At 56.0% G+C, this 27,775-nt stretch overlaps 1 protein-coding gene across 1 annotated transcript; it reads left to right on the top strand.

The window, feature by feature from the left end:
• The first annotated feature begins 927 nt into the window (after positions 1-927).
• CELSR2 (cadherin, EGF LAG seven-pass G-type receptor 2) lies at positions 928-27,355 on the top strand. The gene is made up of 34 exons (XM_006865965.1): positions 928-4,289; positions 9,633-10,280; positions 12,480-12,702; positions 13,077-13,192; positions 13,307-13,395; positions 15,033-15,190; positions 15,585-15,748; positions 15,882-16,007; positions 16,338-16,504; positions 16,761-17,048; positions 17,131-17,305; positions 17,532-17,673; positions 17,822-17,942; positions 18,310-18,493; positions 18,640-18,741; positions 19,443-19,537; positions 19,774-19,983; positions 20,377-20,560; positions 20,642-20,770; positions 20,862-21,042; positions 21,137-21,304; positions 21,402-21,528; positions 21,619-21,819; positions 22,243-22,417; positions 22,703-22,815; positions 22,932-23,011; positions 23,095-23,221; positions 23,339-23,461; positions 23,972-24,099; positions 24,300-24,388; positions 24,500-24,685; positions 24,815-24,985; positions 25,102-25,336; positions 25,699-27,355. Exons 1-34 carry the CDS (start codon positions 980-982, stop codon positions 25,724-25,726), a joined length of 8,763 nt encoding a protein of 2,920 aa, XP_006866027.1. The 5' UTR covers positions 928-979; the 3' UTR covers positions 25,727-27,355.
• Positions 27,356-27,775: the final 420 nt, after the last annotated feature.

Below are 27,775 nucleotides of genomic sequence, written 5' to 3'. Positions count from 1 at the left end.
TGGAGAAGGTTATCATGTTTGGTAAGGTGGAGGGTCAGAGAAAGAGAGGAAGAACCCCCAGCGATATGGATTGGCCAAGTGGCAGCATGAATGGACTCAAGCGTGGCAACAATAGTGAGGTTGGTCCAGGATCGGACAGTGTTTCTTTCTGCTGTGTGTAAGTAAGGTGGCTGAGTCAGCACCGACTCGATGGCACCTAACAACAACAATGTACACTTATCATTGCTCTTTGTTTTCAAACTGTTCATTCTCCTATAGACTGTGCTAAGGACGGACAAAAACCCAAGGACAAGCCTCGGGGTGGTCGGGGCGGCGGGATTGGAATGGAGGTTCTGGCCGGCGGGAATCCTAGAGCATTCGTGCGGAGGCAAGCGCAAAGTGGGGCCCACCTTCTCCTGCGCGGCCCGGCGTCGCCGCTTTAAGGGCGGCGGCGGCGCGAGCAGGTCTATGGTAATGAGCCGCCGCCGCCGCGGATCTGCAGAGCTCGCCCGCCCGCCCGGGAGGCGAGGGAGCGCGGGGCTGGGCCTGGACCCACGGCGACAGGCAGCTGCCGCGGCGGGGACACGGGGCGCGAGCGGACGGCGCGGGATCGTCTAGGCGGCCAGAGCCGGGCAGGGGTTGGGGCGGGCAGCTCTGCGGGTGCAGGTGGGCGATCCTGCGGGGGCGGAGAGAGCGCTCCAGAGCTCGGGAGCCAGGGGGCCGGCAGGGCCAGGGACGCCGCGGGATCCGCGGGCGCAGGTGGAGAGAGCCGGGGTGCAGGTGGAAGCGCGGCGGAGGCCCGTGGTGATCGGGTGACCTGGGCGCACCGGAGGGCAAAGCGCCGGGCCCCGCCGAGCCATCGAGGCGCAGGCCCCGTGGGGCACGCGGGCAGCCCTCGGGGACCGGCGCCCCGGCCCGGGCATGAGGCGCGGCAGGGCCAGCAGGAGCCGGAGGAGGAGCCGCCGCCGCCGTTGACCCGGCCGGCCGGGAGCTGGGAGAGATGCGGGACCGGGCCGCTCGCGCTCCCTTCCTAACGCCGCTGCCGCCGCTGCTGCTGCTGTTGCTGCTGCTACCGCCGCCGCCACTACTGGGAGATCAAGTGGGGCCCTGTCGCTCCCTAGGGTCGGGGGGGCGCGGCTCTTTGGCGGCCTGCTCTCCAGCGGGCTGGCTCTGTCCAGCTTCCTCCTCGAATCTCTGGCTGTACACCAGCCGCTGCAGAGCTGCGGGGACTGAGCTGACTGGCCATTTGGTGCCCCACCACGATGGTCTGAGGGTCTGGTGTCCAGAATCCGGTTCCCACATTCCCCTACCACCAGCCCCTGAAGGTTGCCCCTGGAGTTGCCGCCTCCTGGGTATTGGAGGCCACCTCTCTCCACAAGGCAAGCTCACCCTGTCCCACGACCATCCCTGCCTAAAGGCCCCACGGCTACGATGCCAGTCCTGCAAGCTGGCACAGGCCCCAGGGCAGGGGACAGGGGAAGGGTCAGCAGGAGAGTCCGGGGGCGGACGACGAAAAAGGAATGTGAATACAGCCCCCCAGTTCCAGCCCCCCAGCTATCAGGCCACTGTGCCAGAAAACCAGCCTGCAGGTACCCCTGTGGCATCCCTTCGAGCCATAGACCCGGATGAGGGTGAGGCAGGTCGGCTTGAGTACACCATGGATGCCCTTTTCGACAGCCGCTCCAACCACTTCTTCTCCCTGGACCCAATCACTGGTGCTGTAACCACCGCTGAGGAGCTGGATCGCGAGACCAAGAGCACCCATGTCTTCCGGGTCACGGCGCAGGATCACGGCATGCCCCGCCGTAGCGCCCTGGCCACACTCACCATCTTGGTGACTGACACCAATGACCATGATCCTGTTTTTGAGCAACAGGAGTACAAAGAGAGCCTCAGAGAGAACCTGGAGGTGGGCTATGAGGTCCTCACTGTCAGGGCCACGGATGGTGATGCCCCTGCCAATGCCAATATTCTGTACCGGCTGCTGGAGGAGCCTGGGGGCAGTCCCTCTGAAGTCTTTGAAATTGATGCTCGCTCTGGGGTGATCCGAACCCGCGGTCCGGTGGATCGGGAAGAGGTAGAATCCTATCAGTTGACAGTGGAAGCAAGTGACCAGGGTCGGGATCCAGGTCCACGGAGTGCCACAGCTGCTGTTTTCCTATCTGTGGAGGATGACAATGATAATGCCCCCCAATTTAGTGAGAAGCGCTACGTGGTCCAAGTGCGGGAAGATGTGGCCCCAGGGGCCCCAGTACTCCGAGTCACAGCCTCTGACCGAGACAAGGGCAGCAATGCCCTGGTGCACTACAGCATCATGAGTGGCAATGCTCGGGGCCAGTTTTACCTGGACGCCCAAACTGGTGCTCTGGATGTGGTGAGCCCCCTTGACTATGAGACAACCAAGGAGTACACACTACGTGTACGGGCACAGGATGGTGGCCGTCCTCCACTCTCCAATGTCTCTGGTCTGGTGACAGTGCAGGTTTTGGATATTAATGACAATGCACCTATCTTTGTCAGCACCCCATTCCAGGCTACTGTCCTAGAGAGTGTCCCTTTGGGTTACCTGGTTCTCCATGTCCAGGCCATCGATGCTGATGCTGGTGACAATGCTCGCCTGGAATACCGCCTCGCTGGGGTTGGGCATGACTTCCCCTTCACCATCAATAATGGCACAGGCTGGATCTCCGTGGCTGCTGAACTGGACCGGGAGGAGGTTGACTTTTACAGCTTTGGGGTGGAAGCTCGAGACCATGGCACCCCGGCACTCACTGCTTCTGCCAGTGTCAGCGTGACCATCCTGGATGTCAATGACAACAACCCAACCTTCACTCAGCCAGAGTACACAGTGAGGCTCAACGAGGATGCAGCGGTGGGCACCAGCGTAGTGACGGTGTCAGCCGTGGACCGTGATGCCCACAGTGTCATCACCTACCAGATCACCAGTGGCAACACCCGCAACCGCTTCTCCATCACCAGCCAGAGTGGGGGTGGGCTGGTGTCCCTTGCCCTGCCGCTGGACTACAAACTTGAGCGGCAATATGTGCTGGCTGTCACTGCCTCTGATGGCACACGGCAGGACACAGCACAGGTCGTGGTTAACGTCACCGATGCCAACACCCATCGCCCAGTCTTTCAGAGTTCCCACTATACAGTAAATGTGAATGAGGACCGGCCCGCTGGCACCACAGTGGTGCTGATCAGCGCCACAGATGAGGACACAGGCGAGAATGCCCGCATCACCTACTTCATGGAGGACAGCATCCCTCAGTTCCGCATTGACGAAGACACGGGGGCTGTCACCACCCAGGCTGAACTGGACTATGAGGACCAGGTGTCCTATACATTGGCCATCACTGCACGGGACAACGGCATCCCCCAGAAGTCTGACACTACCTACCTAGAGATCTTGGTGAATGATGTGAATGACAATGCCCCCCAGTTTCTGCGGGACTCCTACCAGGGCAGTGTCTATGAGGATGTGCCCCCCTTCACCAGTGTCCTACAGATCTCAGCCACTGACCGAGACTCGGGCCTGAACGGCCGGGTTTTCTACACCTTCCAAGGGGGCGATGATGGAGATGGTGATTTTATCGTCGAGTCCACATCAGGAATTGTGCGAACACTGCGGAGGCTGGATCGGGAGAATGTGGCCCAGTACATCTTGCGGGCATATGCTGTGGACAAGGGGATGCCTCCAGCCCGCACGCCCATGGAAGTGACAGTCACTGTGCTGGATGTGAACGACAATCCGCCTGTTTTTGAGCAGGATGAGTTTGATGTGTTTGTGGAGGAGAACAGCCCCATTGGGCTGGCTGTGGCCCGGGTCACAGCCACTGACCCTGATGAAGGCACCAATGCCCAGATCATGTACCAGATTGTGGAGGGCAACATCCCTGAGGTCTTCCAACTGGACATTTTCTCTGGAGAGCTGACCGCCCTTGTAGACTTAGACTATGAGGACCGTCCTGAGTACATCCTGGTCATTCAGGCCACATCAGCTCCCCTGGTAAGCCGGGCCACTGTACACGTCCGCCTGCTCGACCGCAATGACAACCCACCGGTACTGGGTAACTTTGAGATTCTTTTCAACAACTATGTTACCAACCGCTCTAGCAGTTTCCCTGGAGGTGCCATCGGCCGTGTGCCTGCCCATGACCCTGACATCTCAGACAGCCTGACTTACAGCTTTGAGCGCGGAAATGAACTTAGCCTTGTCCTGCTCAATGCCTCCACGGGGGAGTTGAGGCTGAGCCGGGCACTGGACAACAACCGGCCTCTGGAGGCCATCATGAGTGTGCTGGTGTCAGGTAAGGGGAGGCCTGGGTGGTGCTGGGAGCCCTGGCTTGGGGATGGTCGGGTAACTATTAGAGCCATTCAAGGAGGAACCGCTGACCCCTGTCTGCCCAGTGCCTGGCACAGAGGTTGGGGGGGGCAAGAACCAGCTTGGGAAAAAGCCCCAAGAATCCTGGCAGCTGTACAGGCCCCGCCTGCTGCCCTAGGCTGGGCTGGGCTGGGCTGGGCTGCTTCGGTTGGCTGCCCCCTGCCTACCAGCCTGTGACGTTGTGGGGGAAGTGTTCTGAGGCTGCCCTGGCTATGGCTGCCAAGAATTGTGAAAAAAGGCGGGTGGAAGACTGGGGGTCGGGAGAGCTGGGGGAGGGGTACAGAGGCCTTTGGCGGAGGAGAGGCAGCTGGGCCCCCCTCAGTAACCCTTCGTGCCATATCAGGATATTCCTGTGATCTCATACAGCCTTTTGGCAGAGCTGAGGGTCGTGGGGGCACAGTGTTGCCGCCATGGGGTCAGGCCCCTGCAGTCGGGCCTCTTCTGGCCCCTTCTTGCTCCAGGCTAAGCTGCAGACCAGCTGACAGGGACTTTGTCTGGCGCATTCTTTTCCCTTCAGGCAGAAAGCCTGGCCTGGGCTCTCCCTCCTGAGCTCCTGCAGGAAGTGAGACCAGAGTGCATTGTCTCTGTCCAAACAGACCCACTGTCAGAGGCCCTGGTTCCGGGTTCTAGCCCGAGAGAGGGACTGCTGAGGCCTCTTGAGCCTCCTCAACACCCTACAGGCTGTTTAGGACTCCAGGCCTCCCCCTTCTGGCTATGACTGGCTTGGATTCAGGGATGGGGTGCGGGGACCAGGATGTGTTGGAGACCTGCTGTACTCTGGGGCAGATTACCCCCAGGGCACCTGATCTGGTGGGGAGAGAGAGCAAAGTCCCAGGGGCGTGGGGTCTGGCCAGGACCCAGGCAGGGGCATTCCTGCTGTTTGGTCAAGCACTCAGCCTGCAAACTCTACTACGGACATCAGGGCTGGAGGAGAAGAGCTGTGTGTGTGTGTGTGTTGGGGTGGGGGTGGGGGGCACTGTTATCTTTTCTGTCACCTATAGGGAGTGAAAAGCAGTGGGGAGGAAGAGACCAGATCCAGATTGCTGAAACCCTTCCCTAAGTCTGGGACAACTGAGGAGTAACAAGTCATGAGGAGCCCATTGTTAGTTGGATCCTTTGAGGTTGGGTCTGGGTCCCCACGCTCCACCCAAATGGGAAAGGAGAAAAAGCACCTGGCAGGCTTCCATCACACACCCAAGGAGTCTGACCTGGCTTGTGGGCCTGGAGGAGTGAGGGGCATTTGAGGGTCAGGGTATGGCTCTGGACCTGGCTTCAGCCCCCTTCCCATTCATAGCCCTCCCCTGGCCTTGGGACCCAGACACAGTCAGGGAGTATGAGCTGTCGGCTGTGAACAAGGCGCTGTTGCTTGAGACTTTCTCCTCTGGGAGGAGGAAGGACAAGACTGGAGTTTCTGTATTCTGTGGGACTTGAGGAGGTGGGAAGGGGGTGGAAAGGAAGGGCCTCTCCCTCTTATCCTTTACCCTCAGGCTGCACTAGGTGAATACGGCAGAACACTGAGAGATGGAACAGAGGAAGTCCCCCATCCCAGAGCTTGGTTCCCTTAGAGAGTAAGGGAAGGGGTTAGCCCTGAGGGCCTTGGCCAGCCAGCCCTTGGGCCCTTTGACTCTAGCCCCACCCTCTCCCCTAGGCCCTGACCCTTGGAGGCAATCACCAAGGCAACCCCAAAGTTCAGGGAGGCTGGTTAAGTGGGAATTGACTCCCACTGCCCCTTTGTTTTCCTTCTCATATTCTTTGTCTCTTCTTTCTCTGTGTCCTTGCCTGTGCAGGCCCCCAGACACTGCCTTGTCTCTCCATCTCGTGTGTCTCTCTTCTCCATTCCCATTTTTGCCATCTAGCCTGCCTCTTTTTCTGGGTCTTTGTTGTCCCATTTGGGCTCAGTGTGTATGCTTCTCTGTCTTCCTCCTCCCTTGCTCCATGTGGCTGGCTGCAGCTGGCCCAGTTTGAGTCAGATGGCTCTCTTGGAACCTGCATTCTCCCTGACTCTTTCTTGCTCTGCTAGGACACATAAAAGCTCCTGCCCATGGTCTCTTGGCCCCCACAGCACCAGATCCCCTCCCAGCCTACTGCCTCCACTGGCACATCTGCCAAGCAAGAGAGGCTTGACGTCTAATTCTGCCCCACTATGGGACCTGGTTCTTTTTCAGGTGTGTCTGTCTGGGCACTGGGATAGGTGGTGTTTCCTAGGAGTAGAACCTAGCCCAACTCTTTCTTTTCTGACCAGGAGGACAACTCAGGCAGGCAACCCTTCACTGCTGTCCCACCATTGCCTTTGAATGTGGAGGCAATCCAGGTTAAAGCAGCGGATGGGGACAAAGAGGAAGAACAGAGCAGTGGCTAACTACTGGGTATGGGGGACAACAGCAAAGGGAGCAGGTGGCTACAGATGGTCCACCAGATGGGAAGCAACAGAGACTTGCTGGGAGAGGGGCAGAGGCGGGGTCTGGCAGGGAACAGGAGGGACACTGGGAAAAGTGTCTTGTTCTCAGAGCTGAGAGGTAGTGAGGTTTCTCTTGTTCATTGGCCTTGACCACCCCTTCCCCATCTCCAATCAGTAAAGAGCATTGTGTAGAATCTTGAAAGGCTTTCTGCCGGAGGGAATGTCCCATCAAGGGATTATTGGGCAGAGGTGTCCGGTACTCATAAGCCCTGTGCCAGCTCTGTATGCAGAGCTAGGGGTTCTGAAAGAGGGAAGTCACTAGAGCCTGAGGGCATAAATCTGGGCAGGCTTCCTGGAGTAGGTGAGTTTAGGGCAGGCTAGAAGATTAGGAGGGCTGTAGGCTGGTGTCTGGATGGATCAGGCACAGATGGCTTGTGCAGTAGTTTTAGGCCAGAGTGGGAGCAGCGAAAGTGAGTGGTGACAAGCAGGCTAGTGAGAGCAGGTGTGCCCTGCAGCCTCAGACAACGAGGTTGGAGGGCAGATGGACTGTGGACTGAGCCTTCCCAGGCTCAACTGAGCCACCTGTATAGTCAGCCACTTCAAGGAGGTACGACACAGAAGCAGAATCTATTCTCAGATTCCTTGATTTCGTATACCTACCCTACCCCAGAAACACTGACTATTACCCATCCCTGTTTACACACACACAAACCAAATGAAACCTGGTGCCATTGAGCAATAACCCACAGGGTTTTCGTGGTTGTGAAGCAAATCACCAGGGCTTTCATCTGAGATACCTCTGAGTGGGTTCACACCACCAACCTTTTAAATAGAACGGATCACATATAAAAAAGGACTCCCTAGCAGGGGTAGGGGCCTCTGGGTGAGTTACTTGCTTCGCTACTGTTTAAAAGGTTGGTAGTTTTTTATATCTGATCTGGTCCCTTCCGGCTGCGTTTTAAAGACCATTTCTTCACTATGGAGACAAGTGGAGGTGGTGCTGGTGTACCGGTGAGTCGGTTCTGAATCATAGCAACCCTGCATCGAGTTTCCAAGACTGTAAACCTTCACGGGAGCAGAAAGTCTCATCTTTCTCCCTCAGAATGGCTGATGGATTCTAACTGATGACCTTGCAGTAGTTAGCAGCCTAACACGTAACCCACTACACTACTATGTATAGAATGTTGTGGTAGTGGTGGTGGTGTGCTGTAGAGTCGGTTCCAACTCACAGCGACCCTGTATAGGGTTTACTAGACTGTACATCTTTATGGGAGCAGAAAGCCTCATCTTTCTCCAGCGGAATGACTGGTAGTTTTGAACTGTTGACCTTGAGGTCAGCAGCCTGACTTGTAACCGCTATGCTGTTGTAATAAATAAAAATACGAGCACTTCTTCTAGTACTCCAAGCCATTTCCCCTGCCTCTTGGTCCCCAGCTTTCACTTTTGTACTAAATAAAATCCACTCAGGTGTGTTTGTGCAGTCAAGTGTGTGTGGCATTTCTGAGCCTAGATGTTGATGGTGGATGTGTGGGTGGAGTAAGACATCATCGAGTGTGTCAATACTTAGCTGTTTATAAGTGAGTGTGTGGCCCTGGAGGTGTGGCCGGTATTTGGGTGCAATGCAGTGAGCCAAGTGGGTGAGGAGTAGCTAGAAGCCCTAGGGCCAGGGGAGAGGTCAGCCTAGAGGGGTTTTGGGGTCTCTGGGTAGAGAACTGCCCAAGTCTTTCCTTTTCTGCCCCCAGTTTGGTCCCACCTCCCCAGCTAGCCCTGTCTGCAGCATTAGGGCAGTGGGTGGTGCTACCATTGGTAAAGGTGGCTCAGCTGGATTTCCAGGGGTGGGGCCCCCTAGGCTACCCTCAGCAGCCAGAGAGCTGGGCAGGAAGAATGCTTTTTGTGGGGTGTTGCTATGGAGAGAGTGGGCCAGAGCCCAAGCAGCCACAAGGCTCAGTGGGAGGGAGATGAGGTGGCCCAGTGACCCAGTTCACCTCCACCCCCATCCCCTACTCCCTGGCAGGGAAGGTGTACTGCTAAGGTCAAGGCAATGGAGTGTTGAGATATAGAGACTGAAGAGGCAGGAGGATGATTTCTCTGGGTCTTTCATGGTGCTCTGGACCCTGAAAAGAGGTTTAATAATAATAATTGTTAAGTGCCGTCAGGTCAGTTCCAACCCATAGCGACCCTGTATAGGGTTTCCAAGGAGCAGCTGGTGAGCTTGAACCGCCGACTTTGCGGTTCAAATGACTTTGCAGTCCAGCACATTAACGCACAGCGCCACACCAGGACTCCCCCAGTAATAATGTTGTTAAGAACCGTGGAGTCGGTTCCGACTCATAGTGACCCTGCATAGGGTTTCCGAGGCTGTAAATCTTTACGGGAGCAGAACACCTCATCTTTCTCCCATGGAACTGCTGGTAGTTTCAAACTGCTGACCTTGAGGTTGGCAGCAAGAGTATAATAATAGTGAAGACAAAATAGGGTTCAAGTGCACTGAAACCCCTGTCTGGAAAAGGGAGCAGAGCCAGAGTTTGGGAAGGAAAAGGTGCACAAACATTAAAGGATATTTTGGGAAAGCATGTAAACAGAATTTCTGAAACTATGACCTCAAGCGTCTTTAGGGGCTGATCCCTCAAGAAGAGAGACCTGCCCACAAATGACACCCTCATGGGAGCCCCTTCTGGTCCACCAGTGCAGGAGTGTGTGGCCTGGACTTGAGACTGCACTGGCTCCCTGCTCCCTCCTCCATGCTCCTCCTGTACAGGGTTTACACACACACACCCCACCCCACCCCCGTCCTTGCCCAAGAGTCTATGGCTTTGGCCCCCAGCCTTTCGTTTCCCAGGCCAAGTACTAACCCGTGGGATCTCTCTACAGATGGCGTACACAGCGTGACAGCCCAGTGCGCGTTGCGCGTCACCATCATCACAGATGAGATGCTCACGCACAGCATCACGCTTCGACTGGAGGACATGTCGCCTGAGCGCTTTCTGTCTCCACTGCTGGGACTCTTCATTCAGGCGGTGGCGGCCACGCTGGCCACACCCCCAGACCACGTGGTGATCTTCAACGTGCAGCGCGACACCGACGCCCCTGGTGGCCACATCCTCAACGTGAGCCTGTCGGTGGGCCAGCCACCAGGACCTGGGGGCGGGCCGCCCTTCCTGCCCTCAGAGGACCTGCAGGAGCGCCTGTACCTCAACCGCAGCCTGCTGACGGCCATCTCGGCGCAGCGTGTACTGCCCTTCGATGACAACATCTGCTTGCGCGAGCCCTGTGAGAACTACATGCGCTGCGTGTCGGTGCTGCGCTTCGACTCGTCTGCACCCTTCATTGCCTCCTCCTCTGTGCTCTTCCGGCCCATCCACCCGGTTGGGGGGCTGCGCTGCCGCTGTCCACCAGGCTTTACGGGTGACTACTGTGAGACCGAGGTGGACCTCTGCTACTCTCGGCCCTGCGGTTTCCACGGGCGCTGCCGCAGCCACGAGGGCGGCTACACCTGCCTCTGCCGCGATGGCTACACTGGTGAGCCAAGGGAGGGTACTCTGGGGGGCGGCCTAGAGGACTAATGTTAGGTGCCATCTAGTCGGTTCCCACTCATAGCGAGCGACCCTGTATAGAATTTCCGAGGAGCGGCTGGTGAATTTGAACCGCCCACCTTGTGGTTCAACCTGACCTTGCAATCGAGTGCTTATCCTACAGCGCCACACCAGGTCTAATTTGTTAAGTGCCGTCGAGTCTGTTCCGACCCATAGCGCCGACCTTGTGGTTCAAACTGACTTTGCAGTCGAGCTCTTATCCTCCAGCGCCACACCAGGACTAACACTATGGTGCAAACTCAAATCAGGCTAAATGACATAGTGTGTTTACAAACCTTGCTTACTCTTTTACCTAGTGAGGAAGGCGTGCTTGGATGGTGCAAACTCTGAACGCACTCAGCTAACCAAAAGAGTAGAGGTTCTTGTCCTCCCAGAGGCACCTCGTGAGAAGAGAAAGTCCTGGCGATCTACTTCCCAAAACTCAGCCCTTGAAAATTTTATGGGGCACACAGTTCTACTCTGTCACTTGGAGCTACCATGAATCAAAATTAAGTCCAAGGCAACTGGTTTTAGTGAGGAAGGCAGAGCCTAGGACCTTTTGTATAACTCAAAGAACAGAGTTAGTTCCAGAGCCAATCTGCTTGATTTGTATCCCAGCTCTGCTACTTAGTGCCTTGTGGTCTTGGACAAGTTCCTCAACCTCTCTGTGCCTCAGGATTTAAAAATGGAGATAATGGAAAGGTTGGTTGCCAGGACTACAAGAATGTAATCCATGTAAGGAGCTGGTACGTGCATGCAGTATTGTTTGTGATTTATGGGACTGCTGAGATCAAGTGCCTTGTTCTACAGCTCATCTCACAGCCTGCTTAGAGGTGAGGCTGGGTCTAGAACTTGACCTTTACCTTTACCTTTTGGAGCTGCACCAAGTACTTTTCTCCCGCAAGCATTGCAGAGAAGAGACAGAAGAGCTAGGAAATCAGTGGGGTTGGAGTGAGGGGAAAGACTGGATGTTCCAGAAGGTTCTTGCACCTGTGTGGCCCTGGGCAGAATAGTTCCACCTCTGCCCAGGTGTTGGCAAAGAGGGTCCTGTCCAGGAAGCCTCCCTGTTGGTCTGTGTCTTAGAGTCATTACACAGGAGTCCCTGTCCCCAGCTTCTCCCTAGGACATTCATTTCCTCTGTTCTGCTCTTGGCCCTACTCTGCAGGCTCTTGGTTTTCTCCGGGACACCCCTTCTCCCCCCCACCCCAGTGGTCTTTTCCCTCCCAGGTACCTTAGGCCCTACAGGCTCTGCCAACAACACTGGGGGTGAAGTAGGTAGGCAATCTGTGATAGGCAGGCCCCACTGCCTTCCTGCTGCCCAGAACTTGCCTGACTTGATGCCTTTCTGTTGCTGCTGGGGGTGGGGGGAGGGGGAGGGGTGAGCTGTGGGAGGGAAGGGGGAGTCTTTGTCCAGAAGGATGGGAGGGGGGCTTAGAGTAGGCGAACAACAGTTTCCATGGAAACAAGAGCCAGTCACTAGGCACAGGAGCTGAGAACCTATCTCTAGAATCTGGGAATGGTGAAGGAGAGAAAAGGGTGGATTTTCCCATCTGATGTTGGAATTTTCAGCACCTCATTGAATCCTAGGCTGTTCTCAGGACTTCCTCTTTCTCTAAACATCTTCCAAGTGCACAGGTCCCTAGTCTGGACCTCAGGGCTCAGGAGTCTTTTCTGAGAGCTCTCTGTCTCATTTCTGGGGAGTTCCCTCACCCATCCCCCTATAACTCCAACACATCCAAGTGGAAGCCTGCACCCATCCCCAGGGAGTGAAACTGATCTGGTGCCTGACAGGAATAAAAACACCAAAGGGAGGGAGAGGAGGGTGCTGCAGGCCCTTCCCCTCTAGGTCATTCCTGCAGGGGCAGAGTATCCCCCAGCTTGCCTGGTTGGTGTTCAGAACACCAAATTGGGGTGCTATGATTTGGGGCTTCATGCCAGAGGTCCCAGCATACCTGTGGGAGTGGACACTTGATCAGGCAGGGGAGCAGTGTGCAGGGTTGTGGTAAGAAAGAACTGGGACTAAATGGTATCAGGAAGGAGCAAGTCTAGGGGTTTACAGATCTTAGAGGAGTTATGATGTGATACCTGGGGGATTATGGGCATTACAGAAGGTTATGATCACAATTCTCCTCCCCCTCTTGCCCAGGTGAGCATTGTGAGGTGAGTGCCCGCTCAGGCCGTTGCAGTCCAGGTGTCTGCAGGAATGGGGGCACCTGTGTCAACCTGTTGGTGGGCGGCTTCAAGTGCGACTGCCCGTCTGGAGACTTCGAGAAGCCTTACTGTCAGGTGACCACGCGCAGCTTCCCCGCCCGTTCCTTCATCACCTTCCGGGGCCTGCGTCAGCGCTTCCACTTCACCTTGGCCCTCTCGTGAGTGTCTGGATTCTGGCTGAGCACTGCCAGGTGTGGGGTGCAGGTGGAACTGGGATACCTCCAGCTCTGTGGACAAGGTGAGAGGTCAGGCAGAGGGGCAAAGACCCAGAAAGGCTTAGAAACAGGTTGTTGGCTGTCAAATCTACAACTGGAGTTTCCTGTGTACTCAGCATCCCTTCCTCACCCACCAGGGCCCGCCTTCTACTTCCTCTCAAGGATGTGCCCCTATTTTCCACATTCTAGCTTTCTGACCATTAGCCTTGGCTGAAACATCAGCCTTCTGGGGAGTGGTGGGTTGGAGCAAGTTCTGGTTAGGTGATCCGGGACGCAAGCAGCTAAGTGAGCGTTCCACTCCCCCCATGCCTCCTCAGGTTTGCCACGAAGGAGCGCAACGGGCTGCTCTTGTACAACGGGCGCTTCAATGAGAAGCATGACTTTGTGGCCCTCGAGGTGATCCAGGAGCAGGTCCAGCTGACCTTCTCTGCAGGTGAACCCTGTCGCACCTTGTCCTTGCCAATCTCCCAGCCCAGCCCCAACCATGAGCACCCCTCTGCACTCCCAGCCCTCGTCTGATACCCAGGTGATCTGTTCCTTTCCCCAGGGGAGTCAACCACTACTGTGTCCCCATTCGTGCCTGGAGGAGTCAGTGATGGCCAGTGGCACACAGTGCAGCTGAAGTACTACAATAAGGTGGGTATGGGAAGGGGATAGAAAAATTAGAGGATGTCTGTTCTTGATTCAGGGAGTCCTGGTGTCACAGTGGTTAAGTGTCCAGCTGCTAACTGAGAGGTCAGGGGTTTGAATCCACCAGCCGCCCTGAGGGATAAAGATGTGGCATTCTGCTTCCATAAAGATTGGTGTCGTTAAGTGCCGTTGAGTCAGTCACAGCAACTCTGCATGGGGTTTCTGAGGAGCAGCTGGTGAGTTTGAACCTCCAACCTTGTGATTCAAACCAACTTTGTAGTCCAGTGCTTATCCTACAGCACCACATCAAGGCACCTTCATAGAGATATAGCCTTGGAAACCCTTGGGACTGTTCTGCTGTGTCTTGTAGGATTGCTATGAGTTGGAATTGACTCAATAGAAGTAGATTTTTTTTCAAATTTATTTATTCAGGTGCTGTCTAATGCCTAGACCTGGGACACACTGCTGTTGGCAGGGAGCATGGGGCTGGACATGGCACTTCTGGCTAAGAGAGAAGGCATTGGAAGTTGCCACCTTGTTGGGGCATTCCCCCTTGGGCAGTGTTAGATGCTCCCTGTTCCATTAGGAGGGCACAGACTTGGGTGTTGAGAAAGGTAGTTAAGGACGTAAGTCACATATCTCGTGTGTGTAAACATACACAAGTGCTCTTAGTCTGTGCTGGTATGTCTTTGTGCCTGACCCATGAACCTGTGGGTCCCCTGCTCACTATTTCTTTTCTTTTTAAAAAAATTTCTATTGTGAATTGAGTGAAGGTTTACAGAGCAGATCATTAATTTTCTGTTGAACAGTTTGTACACATTTTATTTCATCCCACTGATTACAGTCCCCTCAATGTAGCATCACGTATCGCAATTTCTCCCTGTGGTTTTTATTTCCATTCCTTCTTCTTTTCCTAACTTTTCTGAATTGTGTCCTTGGGTAAGGACACAATTACCTTTTGATCTCAAATGGTAACTGATCTCAAATTATTGTAAGGTGTGTGTGCCTCACTATTGTTACTGTTCTCCTTATAGACCTGAGTACGGTTTGACTGAAAGTTGAACCATTAGGGCAGTTCGGTTCCAGACCTGAAGGGTACTAAGGGCCACAGTCTTGGAGGTTCTGCTAGTCTCTATTTGACCATTAAGCCTGGTCTATTTGTGATTTTGAGCTTTGTTCTACATTTTTCTCCCACTCTATCCAGGATCTTCTAATGTGATCACTTTAAAAGCAGTTGGTTGTATTAGCTGGGTACCATCTAGTTCTTCTGGTCTCAGGGTCATAGAGACTGGGGTTCACGTGGTCCGTTAGTCCACTGGACTAATTGTTTCCACGTGTCTTCAATTATCTTCACTCTTCTTTGCTTCTGACAGGAGAGACTAATAGTTGTACCTTAGATGGCCACTCATGAGATTTTAAGACTCCAGTCGCTATGGACCAAAGTAGGCTGTAGAACATGGTCTTTGTGGACTATGCTATGCCACTTGACTTGGGTGTGTCCGGAGACTGGTCCTAAGCCCCTCGGCCCAGCTATTGATTCCCTCAAGGTGTTTGGTTATGGCTAAGAAGTTTTCATCACTTGGTTTCCTGTATGCTCTACTATATCCTGCCCACTATTTCGCTTCTCTTTTCCCTCTCCACAGCCACTGTTGGGCCAGACAGGGCTCCCACAGGGTCCATCCGAGCAGAAAGTGGCTGTGGTGACCGTGGATGGCTGTGACACAGGGGTAGCCCTGCGCTTCGGAGCTGCACTGGGCAACTATTCCTGTGCTGCCCAGGGCACTCAGGGAGGCAGCAAGAAGTGAGCCTGGGAGACGGTGGGCAAGTGGGGTGAGGGGCACGCCAGGCAGGGAGGGAAGGTGTCAAGGGTCGGTGCTAGGGGGCTCAGAAGTGTGAACCAAAACTGATGGGGTTTTTCTTGTTGGTGCCTCTGTTCAGGCTTCTGAAGAGGTAAGATTGGGGAATTAGAGCAAGGCCTGGTGGGGCATTCTGGGAAAGAGTGGATTATGAGGCAGAGCAGTTCCTCTGGAAAGGTATCTGGGGAAGGTATCTCCTTTCCCCTGGTACTTCTCTACAGGGCCCATGGACCCCTGCTCAGGCCCTCCCTCTCTGGTGGATGAGGCCAGAGAGGGATGAGCTAGTGCTGCAGAGCTGCAGGCCCCTCCCTCACGCTACGTCCATTTTTGCTCCCACAGGTCTCTGGATCTGACAGGGCCCCTGCTGCTGGGCGGGGTGCCGGACCTGCCTGAGAGCTTCCCTGTCCGTATGCGGCACTTTGTGGGCTGCATGAGGAACCTGAAGGTGGACAGCCGGCACGTGGACATGGCTGATTTCATTGCCAACAATGGCACTGTGCCTGGTACGGAGCCTAATGCAGAGAGGAGAGGACATGCCCTGTGTATGGGGGTCTTGAAGGCCCCTCCAGCCACTGCCACAGGTTCTCTGTTTGGAACCCCATCCTGATCCCTGAGCTCCTTTTCTTTCCATTTCAGGCTGTCTGGCCAAGAAGAACGTATGTGACAGCAACACCTGCCACAATGGGGGCACCTGTGTGAACCAGTGGGATGCATTCAGCTGCCAGTGCCCCTTGGGTTTTGGAGGCAAGAGCTGTGCTCAAGGTAGGAGGGGCAGCTATCAGAGGCCAGGACCTGGGAGCACAGGCAGGGTCGCGGTAGCACTGGGCAGGGCTCAGCCGCTCGACTGTGGGTGGAAAAGCATGCTTGGGCAAGAGTGCTGAGAGGAGGGCTGACAGTACAGGAGACAAAGGGCCCAGTGAGAGGCAGGCCTGGGCACAGTGTAGGGTGGACCCAGGGCAGGTAGATTTGCTAGAGGGCGGGGTACTAGGAGAGTCAGGACCCACCCTCCCTGGAACAGCACCATTACTTCTTCCCCTCCCCCCCCACTCAGCCGCCCCGCCCCTCAGAGCCACCCTCTATCTGCCTCCCCAGAAATGGCCAATCCGCAGCACTTCCTGGGCAGCAGCATGGTGGCCTGGCATGGGCTCTCACTGCCCATCTCCCAGCCCTGGCACCTCAGCCTCATGTTCCGCACGCGCCAGGCCAATGGCGTCCTGCTGCAGGCCGTCACCAGGGGGCGCAGCACCATCACCCTGCAGGTGTGCTGGGCGGGCCTTGTGGGGCTGGATGGCTGGAATGGGGGCTGGCCTTCCTGAGACTGGTCAAAGAGCTGGTTGGGCAGGATCAATGAGGAGGCAGCTGGATCAGTTTGGTGGTTAAATGCTGCCATCTACTGGGCCTTGAGTGGACTGCAGCCTAGGTTTGGTGGTCCAGGAACTCTGGGACACTGAGTGAATTGGAAGTTGAGCAAGCTAAGGTGCTCCATTGACCCCCTTTTCTTCCTTTCTAATCTAGCTTCGGGAGGGCCATGTGGTGCTGAGTGTGGAGGGCACTGGGCTCCAGGCCTCATCACTCTTCCTGGACCCAGGTCGGGCCAATGATGGGGACTGGCACCATGCACAGCTGGCATTGGGAGCCACTGGGGGCCCTGGCCATGCCATCCTGTCCTTTGACTATGGGCAGCAGCGTACAGAGGGCAACCTGGGCCCCCGGTTGCATGGGTTGCACCTGAGCAACATCACAGTGGGTGGAGTGCCTGGACCGGCCAATGGCGTGGCCCGTGGCTTCCGGGGCTGTCTGCAGGTGAGCATTCTCCCTGATCTCCTTCCCTCCCATCACATGGGACTGCCACACTAAGAGCCAACACTGCCCCTGTTCCTTGCAGGGTGTGCGGGTAAGCGAGACACCGGAGGGTGCTAGCAGTCTGGATCCCAACCGTGGGGAAAGCATCAATGTGGAGCCAGGCTGCAGCCTGCCAGATCCCTGTGACTCGAACCCTTGTCCTGCCAACAGCTATTGCAGTGATGACTGGGACAGTTATTCTTGTAGCTGTGATCCAGGTAGGACAGGGACCCAGGGAAGAGGGGCAGGTTAGGGGGTGCCTGGGGTTTTACTCTGGCTCAACTGTGAGACCTTAGACCAATCACATCCCTTCTCTGAGTTACACCACAAAGCCATTGCCACCTGGTATGGTGCTCAGAGTAGATGGAGTAGAGGAAAGTGCGTTTGAAGAACTACTGTGACAGGGGAAGAGGGGGGGACTGAGCCTCTCCTGTCCTTTTCTAGGTTACTATGGTGACAATTGTACTAATGTGTGTGACTTGAACCCGTGTGAGCACCAGTCCGTGTGTACTCGCAAGCCCAGTGCCCCCCATGGCTACACCTGTGAATGTCCCCAAAATTACCTTGGACCATACTGTGAGACCAGGTGAGTGGACCAGGGCATGCGGGTAGCAGGTCCCAGGGGTCACTGTCTATCTCTGGTGTGTCCCTCAGACTCCTGAGGGATGAGCTGAGATGCATGTGGCTGTCCCAGGTGGGAGTGAGCTCACCCCTGCCCGGGTCCCTCTCTACAGAATTGACCAGCCCTGCCCCCGAGGCTGGTGGGGACATCCTATGTGTGGCCCATGCAACTGTGACATCAGCAAAGGCTTTGACCCAGATTGCAACAAGACAAGTGGCGAGTGCCACTGCAAGGTGACAGCCTGACCCAGGCCTCTCTGTTCCCCCCTGGGCTCTGGAGGGAGATTGGGGAAGGGTCTCCTTGTAGAGAGCTCTAGTGGGGAGGGGATGTAGCTGTTGTGTCTGGGTGGGGTGTCCCAGGACCCCAGTTAATGAGTGAGCACTGCACCAGCTGTGTCAGCTTTTGCAGCTGGTTCTGACCGGCTTGCATTTCACTTGTGGGTTAACCTGCAACTTGTGGTCTGGGATTACTTGTGAACACCGCTGCTGTGGGAAGGGAGGCTGGGGAGCCTCTCGGTGGGGGCCACAGCGAAAAGGCCCTATGGGCCTCCAGGGTAGGCTGTGGGAGCCTGAGTGACTCCCCCTGTCTCGTCCCTCCCAGGAGAACCATTACCGGCCTTCTGGCAGCCCCACCTGCCTCCTGTGTGACTGCTACCCCACAGGCTCTCTGTCCCGAGTCTGTGACCCTGAGGACGGCCAATGTCCATGTAAGCCGGGTGTCATTGGGCGCCAGTGTGACCGCTGTGACAACCCTTTTGCTGAGGTCACCACCAATGGCTGTGAAGGTAGGGATCCCAGTGGGCAGTCCTCCCCACTGCATCCCTGGGAGGTAGGGAGCAGGGCTGGTTACAGACCTAGACGTGCTGGGGGGCCCAGAGCAGACCTGCAGAGGGGGTGCTTTTCTTGGGTGACCTTATCTTCTCCCTGGCAGTGAATTATGACAGCTGCCCACGGGCCATCGAAGCTGGGATCTGGTGGCCTCGGACCCGCTTTGGGCTGCCTGCTGCAGCTCCCTGCCCCAAAGGCTCCTTTGGTACGTGCCTGAGGCCCCAAGTGTGATATTGAGGACTTAACTGAGAGGAAGGAGGTCTCTATTGTGCGTGAGGATGGGCCACCCCTGGTTGCAGATCCTGGGCACCTACTTTCTGGCCTCCAGCCCCTTGAGACCCCCATCTTCCATCTCTCCTTGGCTCACTTTTCCCTGTCGTCCACAGTGCCAACATCTCTGCATTCTTTGCAAAAGTACAGAAAAGTTTGCATTGTGCCCAGCATGGGACTGGGTACTAGGGATTCAAAGATAAATAACATGGGGTTTCCATCAAGGAACTCACTGTGTACTAGTGGCATTATGCCCCTAGAAAGACAACAGTCTGGGGGGCTGGGGGTGTTGGGTGTTGTCACTGGGGACCCAGCCCAGGATGGGGGCTTTCACTGGTTCTTAGGTTGGTGATGAGCAGAACTCATAAGCAGTGGAGTGGCAAAAGAGCATGAGGTGGTGGTTGGAGTGGGCAGGGTGTCTGGGGACTTGAGAAGCCCTGTGTTCCCTTAGCTGTTACTTGGGCTGATCTTGCAGAGATTTGGGTTGTAGTGCTTGACATACCTGTCTGTCTCCCTGAGCTCGCCTGGGCAGTAGGAGGGCAGGGACCTGGTCTGCTTGTGCCCCTATCTCTGACCTAGGCCTCGGACTTCCTGGGTCTCTGCCTGAGGCTAGCCTTTCTGGCTTCCTTTTCCCAGGGACCGCTGTGCGCCACTGTGATGAACACAGGGGGTGGCTCCCCCCAAACCTCTTCAACTGCACTTCAATCACTTTCTCAGAGCTGAAGGGCTTTGTAAGTGAACCCCGTGTCACCATCTTTTCTGAGGCCCACTTGATCTTCCTCTTTGAGAAAAGGGGTTGTGGAAATCTAGTCTCTTGGGGTCCCCACCTGGAAAGGCCATATCTCTCCTCTCCTGAGGCCCTTTTCTTCCACAGTTGCAGTTCTTTCCTCTAGGTACTCTGTACGCAGTCTCCTGCACTGACCATTTGTTGTCTCTCTTCCCTCATTGTCTGATCTGGGTGTCCCAGGCTGAGCAGCTGCAGCGGAACGAGTCAGGCCTGGACTCGGGGCGTTCCCAGCGACTGGCCTTGCTTCTGCGCAATGCCACACAGCACACAGCTGGCTACTTTGGGAGCGATGTCAAGGTGGCCTACCAGCTGGCCACACGGCTGCTGGCCCATGAGAGTGCTCAGCGGGGCTTTGGACTGTCTGCCACGCAGGACGTACACTTCACCGAGGTGGGGCTTGGAGGAGCAGGGCTGGTGGGTTAGTTGGGGGTCACAGTGAATAAGACTGGCCCTGGGAACATGGGGTGCAACATGGGGAGCACTCCCAGCCCATGCTTTTTGGGACTTCCCAGCTAGGATGAGATCGCCTGAGCGCAGCCCAGCGCCTGGGTGATTTAGAACCCCTCTTCCCAGCCTTTTTCATATCCAGGTGCTCGTAGAAAAGAGTAATTCTGAATTGATGCATGGGCTGGCCAGACTTCTCAAAGCCAGAGGCCCAGCATCAGAGGAGGTGGGGTGAATGCTGAGAGAAGAGCCTGATGGGTAGTGAATGCGGGCTGGCCTGGCACGAACTGGGCTTGGTGGATGAGATGGGAAGTTGTGACATCATTGTGATCCCCTCAGAACCTGCTGCGGGTGGGCAGTGCTCTCCTGGATGCAGCCAACAAACGACACTGGGAGTTGATCCAGCAGACAGAGGGCGGCACTGCCTGGCTGCTGCAGCACTACGAGGCATATGCCAGCGCGCTGGCTCAGAACATGCGGCACACCTACCTCAGTCCCTTCACCATTATCACGCCCAATATTGGTGAGGCCGGGATCAGGTTGGGGAGCAGGGGTGCACTTGGTAAGGGTGACTCGTCTGACCTGGAGCCACCCTCCTCCTCAGTCATCTCCGTCGTGCGCTTGGACAAGGGGAACTTTGCAGGGGCCAAACTGCCCCGCTATGAGGCACTGCGTGGGGAGCGGCCCCCAGACTTGGAGACTACGGTCATTCTGCCTGAGTCAGTCTTCAGAGGTCAGTGGTGGGTCCAGGGCCAGAACCTTGGGTGTCTGTGTGGACTCTTTAGATGTCAGGGTCCAGCTAAGTATGAATGTCTTACTCCCAGAAATACCACCTGTGGTCAGGCCTGCGGGTCCTGGAGAGGCCCAGGAGCCAGAGGAGCTGGCGCGGCGTCAGCGGAGGCACCCCGAGCTGAGCCAAGGAGAGGCTGTGGCCAGTGTCATCATCTACCGCACTCTGGCTGGGCTGCTGCCCCATAACTATGACCCGGACAAGCGCAGCCTGAGGTGAGCAGCTGGGAGGCGCCGAGGGCATCACGGAGAATGGGGGTGTCTGCAGTCACAAGGCCACTATGGTGATATGTACCTAAACCCCCATTAGAGTTCCCAAACGTCCCATCATCAACACGCCTGTGGTGAGCATCAGTGTCCATGACGATGAGGAGTTCCTGCCCCGTGCCCTGGACAAGCCAGTCACCGTGCAGTTCCGGCTGCTGGAGACAGAGGAGCGGACCAAGCCCATCTGCGTCTTCTGGAACCATTCAATCCTGTGAGCCGCCACACTGCCCTTCCCTCTGAAGCTCATGTAGAAAGCCAAGTCTTCCCCCTGGCACCCAGTCCCTCTGATCTCTGTCACCCCCACACAGGGTCAGTGGGACTGGTGGCTGGTCAGCCCGAGGCTGTGAAGTTGTCTTCCGAAACGAGAGTCATGTCAGCTGCCAGTGCAATCACATGACAAGCTTTGCCGTGCTCATGGACGTGTCCCGGCGTGAGGTTGGACCTACAGGGGCAACCGTAGATCTGTGGGTGGGAGCCCAGGCCCTGCGCCTCCTAATTCCCTGCACCATGCCACCCTCCATGCAGAATGGGGAGATCCTGCCGCTGAAAACACTGACATACGTGGCTCTAGGGGTCACCTTGGCTGCCCTACTGCTCACCTTCCTCTTCCTCACCGCCCTGCGCACCCTGCGCTCCAACCAACATGGCATCCGGCGGAACCTAACAGCTGCCCTGGGCCTGGCTCAACTGGTCTTCCTTCTGGGCATCAACCAGGCTGACCTCCCTGTAAGATGCCCCTCCTCGCCCAAACCTTCCCCAACTGCCAGCCCTTTCAGGTTCCCTGTGGGTCCTCTCAGTCAGAGCTCCTAGGGGGTTAACTCAGATACAGAGCCCAGTGCTTGGCACCCTGTTTACTCTTCTCTGTTGTTATTAAGTGCCATCGAGTTGATTCCGACCCATAGTGACCCTGTATAGGGTTTCCAAAGAGCAGCTGGTGAGCTTGAACCACCAACCTTGCAGTTCAAATGACTTTGCAGTCTGATGCATTAGCCCACAGCACCACACCAGGTCCCCTTGTCTAGCTCCCCCTTATTCCTTAGCACCTATTAGAGACCACCCTCTGGTCCAGCCGTCCCCTGAAGTACTTCCCAACAAACACCCAGTACTCCTCCCCTCCTGACCTGGTGGCTGACCTGGGCTGCCCATCAGTTTGCTTGTACAGTCATTGCCATCCTGCTGCACTTCCTGTACCTCTGCACCTTTTCCTGGGCTCTGCTGGAGGCCTTGCACCTGTACCGGGCGCTCACTGAGGTGCGCGACGTCAATGCTGGTCCCATGCGCTTCTACTACATGCTGGGCTGGGGTGTGCCCGCCTTCATTACAGGTAATGAAACATCCCACCTTGTCTGGACCTTGAGAGTCTGCACCCCAAGGTTTTAGCCCCACCTTTCTGCAGGTTCTTCCCTAGACCACAGGGGAACTTTTTCAGAGGTATCCCCCAATTTAACCCAGGCACCTAGAGGCCCAGAGCCATCCCTGGGGCAGGGTCCCCCATCCAGTAAGGCCAGCATGGACAGATAGTGGCCTGAACCCTTCCCCATGCTCCTGGCCTGACACTGGCCCTAACCCTAGCCATGCTCTCTCCCTCCTATTGTTGCTGTACTCACAGGTCTAGCTGTGGGCCTGGACCCTGAGGGCTATGGGAACCCCGATTTCTGCTGGCTGTCTATCTATGACACACTCATCTGGAGCTTTGCTGGCCCTGTGGCCTTTGCTGTGTCGGTAGGTATGGGGAAGTGGCTGGAGATGACAGGTAGAGTGACAGGTAGAGTGTGACCTCACATCCCCTCAGGAACAGCTGAGGCTGGGACTCTCAGCCCTCTCTCTCCCTTACCTAGATGAGTTTCTTCCTGTACATCCTGGCGGCGCGGGCCTCGTGTGCTGCCCAGCGGCAGGGCTTTGAGAAGAAAGGGCCTGTGTGAGTATGGGGCATTGGGGCCCTGGCAGTGGGCGGTATTGATATCGGGGCCCGGTACTGGACTCATGGCCATCCCTCCGTAGCTCAGGGCTGCGACCCTCCTTCGCTGTGCTGCTGCTGCTGAGCGCTACCTGGCTGCTGGCCCTGCTGTCCGTCAACAGTGACACCCTCCTCTTCCACTACCTCTTTGCTGCCTGCAATTGCATCCAGGTGCAGTCAGGAAAGGACACAGCCCAGGCCTCGTGGGGCACCTGGGGATGGGGATGGGCAGCTGGGCTGTGGGTATCTAAATGAGCTCTTAGCCAGCCACTGTCTCTCCACTACCAGGGCCCCTTCATCTTCCTCTCCTACGTGGTGCTGAGCAAGGAGGTTCGGAAAGCACTCAAGTTTGCCTGCAGCCGCAAGCCCAGCCCTGACCCTGCTCTGACCACCAAGTCCACCCTGACCTCAGTGAGGGAGCCAGGGGTCTGGGTCTACACGGGACTGGGGAGGGAGAAGACACCGAGGCTCAAGGAGCATATTCTCTGTACTTTTGTCCCTCTTCCCCTTCTTTTCTCCACCCCTGTGTCCCTGCCATGAAGGAGGAAGGGGTGGTAGAATGGTAGGTGTGGCCTGGGAAAGGGTATAACGAGACAGGTAATGAATGCCCAGTCATTTTGAATTTGGGTACATTTCCTGCCCTTAGGTGGCAATTCTTAGCATTTTAAACCAGCAAGCGCACATCCAGCTCATTCCTGGGTACTTGGGGTGCACAGGGCTGGCATAGCTATGGCAGAACTATGATCACCTGCCAGGCTGTGATGAAAGAAGGAGAGGACAACGGGATATGGTGCCTCCCTCCTTCAGACCTGGGGAACATGTGGGAAGTAGGGCCGAGAGCATGTTCCAGCCTGGCCAACCCCCATCATGCTCCTCCACCCTAACCTCTCCCACTTACCAACCTCTCTGTTCCCTGCCTAGTCCTACAACTGCCCCAGCCCCTATGTCGATGGGCGGCTTTACCAGCCCTACGGAGACTCAGCCGGCTCTCTGCACAGCGCCAGCCGCTCCGGCAAGAGTCAACCCAGCTACATCCCCTTCTTGCTGAGGTGAACCATGGAGGTGGGAGGGCGGGAAGAGGGGAGAAGACTATGTACGTCTGACCCAGGCCAGCCAGGTGCTGGGAGCTGAGTTGGGCTAACAAAGGTGGCAGCTTGAATTGGAAGCAGTAAGGGACCTGAGGCAGGACTAGGAAATCCCAGAGAGAGAGGAGGATGCTGGGACACTGGTCATGGTTTTGTCTTCTTAGGGAGGAGTCCACACTGAACCCTGGCCAAGGTCCCCCTGGTCTGGGAGACCCAGGCAGCCTGTTCTTAGAAGGTCAAGACCAGCAGCATGGTGAGGCCAGAAGCCCCCTACCCCCACCCCACCCCCGTGGCCCCGTGGAGTAGCTGCTTGATTCTGGGTGGAGGCAAGTGGGCCACCTATGATCTCTCCCCAACCTCCCAGATCCTGACACGGACTCTGACAGTGACCTGTCCCTGGAAGATGACCAGAGTGGCTCCTATGCCTCAACCCACTCGTCAGACAGTGAGGAAGAAGAGGAGGAGGAGGCACCATTCCCTGGAGAGCCAGGCTGGGACAGCCTGCTGGGGCCTGGCATCGAGAGGCTGCCCCTGCACAGTACCCCCAAGGGTGGGCTAGGGCTGGGGCTTTGGGGGGCAGTGAGAGGGCAGAGGACCTGGGGTTCTTGGGAAGTCAGATGGGTGGGGACTCTCCTAGTTGTCTGTCTTCTCTGGGCCTCAGTACTTCCTTCCTTATCAGATGGAGGCCTAGGACCTGGGAAGGCCCCCTGGCCAGGAGATTTTGGGACCACGGCAAAGGAGAATGGTGGCAGCGGGGCCCCAGAGGAGCGGCTGAGGGAGAATGGAGATGCCTTGTCTCGGGAAGGGTCCCTGGGCCCCCTCCCAGGCCCTTCTGCCCAACCTCACAAAGGTGAGTGGAACATCCTCACCTGCATACTCGCCTCACCACCATAAGCCCCCTCCCACCTCAACTTGACCCTGTGTTCCCACTGCCTGCTCCCATGGCACCCCCTTCCTGGCCCACAGGCATCCTCAAGAAGAAGTGTCTGCCCACCATCAGTGAGAAGAGCAGCCTCCTGCGGCTACCCCTGGAACAGGGCACAGCGTCTTCTCGGGGCTCCTCTGCCAGCGAGGGCAGCCGGGGTGGGCCTCCTCCCCGCCCGCCTCCCCGGCAGAGCCTCCAGGAGCAGCTGAACGGGGTCATGCCCATCGCCATGAGCATCAAGGCGGGCACAGTGGATGAGGACTCATCAGGCTCCGAGTGAGTGTGGCTCGTGGGAGGGACAGGGTACACCCAGAGGTCCTGGCTGGACTCAACATTGCCTCCAGGCAGGTCTCCCCAGGCTACTCTGATTGGTAGTCAGAGGATGAATGAACGGGCGGTGTGTGCTCCAGTTCCTTTACAAGGACATGCCCACAAATCATGTTGCCCAGGGGCCATGGGGTGGTGGAGCCCTTCTCGGGCTCTCGAGCATCCTAGCCTGGCTAGGGCGAGTTAAGGGAAGGTGGGGAGCTGGGTTGCTTTTCTGTTTCCTTCTTCTGGTGAAAGCTTCTCACTGTCCTTTCTGTTCTGACTAACCCTCTGTCTGCCTTTTCTGTCACTTTCCTTTCCTGCCTCTCCAGATTTCTCTTCTTTAACTTCCTGCATTAACCCTGGGCCGGTGGTATCTACACCTGAGGCTCCCCCACCTTCCCCAGCTGCACTCATGCCCCCTCCACTCCTGTCTTGTGCTTTATCCTGCCCCCGCTCCCTACCGCCTGCCCGCAGCAGCGACGAAACGTCCATCTGAGGAGCCTGGGCCTTGCCAGGAGGGGCACCCACCCCACCCAAGGCCACCTAGTGCCAACTCCCTTCCCCTTCACCCCCCTCACTGCACTTTGGACCCCTGGGGCCAACATCTCCAAGACAAAAATTTTTCAGAAAAAAGGAAAAAAAAAAAAAAATTTGAAAAGGATCTCCACTCTTCATGACTTCAGGGATTCATTTTTTTTATATGCTGGAAACTGACTTCCCTTTCCCTTCCCAAAGAGGCTAGGACCTCCCAGGACGCACCCCAGCCTCTCCAGTTTCCCATCTGCTGTGCCTCTGGGAGGAGAGGGACTTTTGGGGGGTCTGCCCCTCAGTGGCCATCACCAAAAGGAAAGGACAAAGCCACATGCCTGTAGGCTGCACCTGGACAGGCCTCAGTATGGTGCGAGGGGCAAGGGGCACGCCTCACCCCACCTGTACTGCCTCTCCCAGCAACTGAAAAGGCCCTGTCCAGTGAGGGGGCAGAAGGACTCAGAGCCCCTGGACCCCCAAATGCTGCATGAACACATTTTGAGGGGAGCCTGTGCCCCCAGTCCCCCTCCTTTTCCTGGACTCTGGCTGAGTGCTATAGCCCAGGTGTTTGCTCAGTTTGCTGACCCAAAAGTGCTTCATTTATCTGCCCTCTCTTCCCTTGGGGAAGGCTAGTCACATGTTAAGTTGCGCTTCTTTGCTGTGTGTGGGTGGGAATGGGAGGAAGAATAAATACAGTGCTTGCTCGATGCCTTGAGTGGCTTCAAGCACAGGTTTCAAGTCTGGGTTCTTGAAACACCCCCTTACCCTCTGAAAATCAGACAGACTTCATTTTGTCTGACTTATTGTGGCCTCTGAGACATGTTTGATTTTTAACCCCTTCTTGGAATTGGCTCTCTTCTTCAAAGGACCAGGTCCTCTTCTTTCTCCAGCCCCCTATCCCTAGCTCCCTGCGAAGAGAGAGTTAATATATATATATTCTTTATTTATTTGCTTTTTGTGTTGAGATGGGTCCAGCCCCAGGGGGTCTGAAGTGGCTGTCACAGGGTGTGGGGGCCTGGCCGGCATTCCTCCTCTCCCCCGAGGCTCTGTCCCCCTCCTCAGTTTTGGCAGCTTCTCTTCATTTGAGTCACCATTTACTCCAAGCCCGTGTTCTGATTTACCACACTGACTTTCCTTCTGGAGCGTGCTTAGAAAAGAGGCCACAGGTAGAAAGTTAAAGAGTTCCAGTTTCTCACTTGTAACACTGGTCTCTGGATTTCCTTCCATGGATTCTCTCCCTTTTGCCCTCTCCCCTTGGCAATTCCTGCAAAGGGTTAAAAATTTAACTGGCTTTTACTACTGATGACTTGACTTAAAGAAAATATACAAAGATGCTGGATGCTAACTTGATACTAACCGTCAGATTGTACAGTTTGATTGTAACTGTAAATATAGTAGGGTTTTGTTGTTTTGTTTTTCATTTCCCCATACTACTGAATAAACTAGTTCTGTGCTGGTCAAGTACTGTCACCATGTGCTTCTGTGTGATATCTGGTCCCTGGAAAACCATAGAGCAAGCAGGGCCAGGAGGCCAGGAGACTCATATTAACTGGTCGTCTCCAGCTCAAACCATGCTACTAAGTCGATTCTGATTCACAAGACCCTATATAGTTTCTGAGCAGGGAGTCTCAGCTTTCTCCCAAGGAACAGATGGTGGGTTTGAACTACTGACCTTGTGGGTAGCAGCCCAGTGCCACCAGAGCATCTTGTCATCTCTGTCAATGCTCTACCAAAAGCCTCAGCGACCCAGAGTCCATGGCCTGGTGTTTCCTTACAAGCACAGGACCTTACAAGAACCTTAGGGTGGAGTCTGACAGGGACAAGCTTCCTGAGGGTAAACTGAGGCTGGCAGAAAATGAAGCAACTACTCACTCTGGG

The sequence above is a fragment of the Chrysochloris asiatica genome, unplaced genomic scaffold, assembly GCF_000296735.1.
Source record: "Chrysochloris asiatica unplaced genomic scaffold, ChrAsi1.0 scaffold00085, whole genome shotgun sequence".
Taxonomy (NCBI): domain Eukaryota; kingdom Metazoa; phylum Chordata; class Mammalia; order Afrosoricida; family Chrysochloridae; genus Chrysochloris; species Chrysochloris asiatica.
This window is presented reverse-complemented; position numbering and strand designations above follow the sequence as displayed.

Coding starts and splice junctions, on each gene's coding strand:
- CELSR2 (XM_006865965.1), top strand. CDS start 980: ATGCGGGACCGGGCCGCTCGCGCTCCCTTCCTAACGCCGCTGCCGCCG. Junction 21,820..22,242: donor TCAACCAGGCTGACCTCCCT/GTAAGATGCCCC, acceptor GCTGCCCATCAG/TTTGCTTGTACAGTCATTGC. Junction 25,337..25,698: donor GAGGACTCATCAGGCTCCGA/GTGAGTGTGGCT, acceptor CTGCCTCTCCAG/ATTTCTCTTCTTTAACTTCC.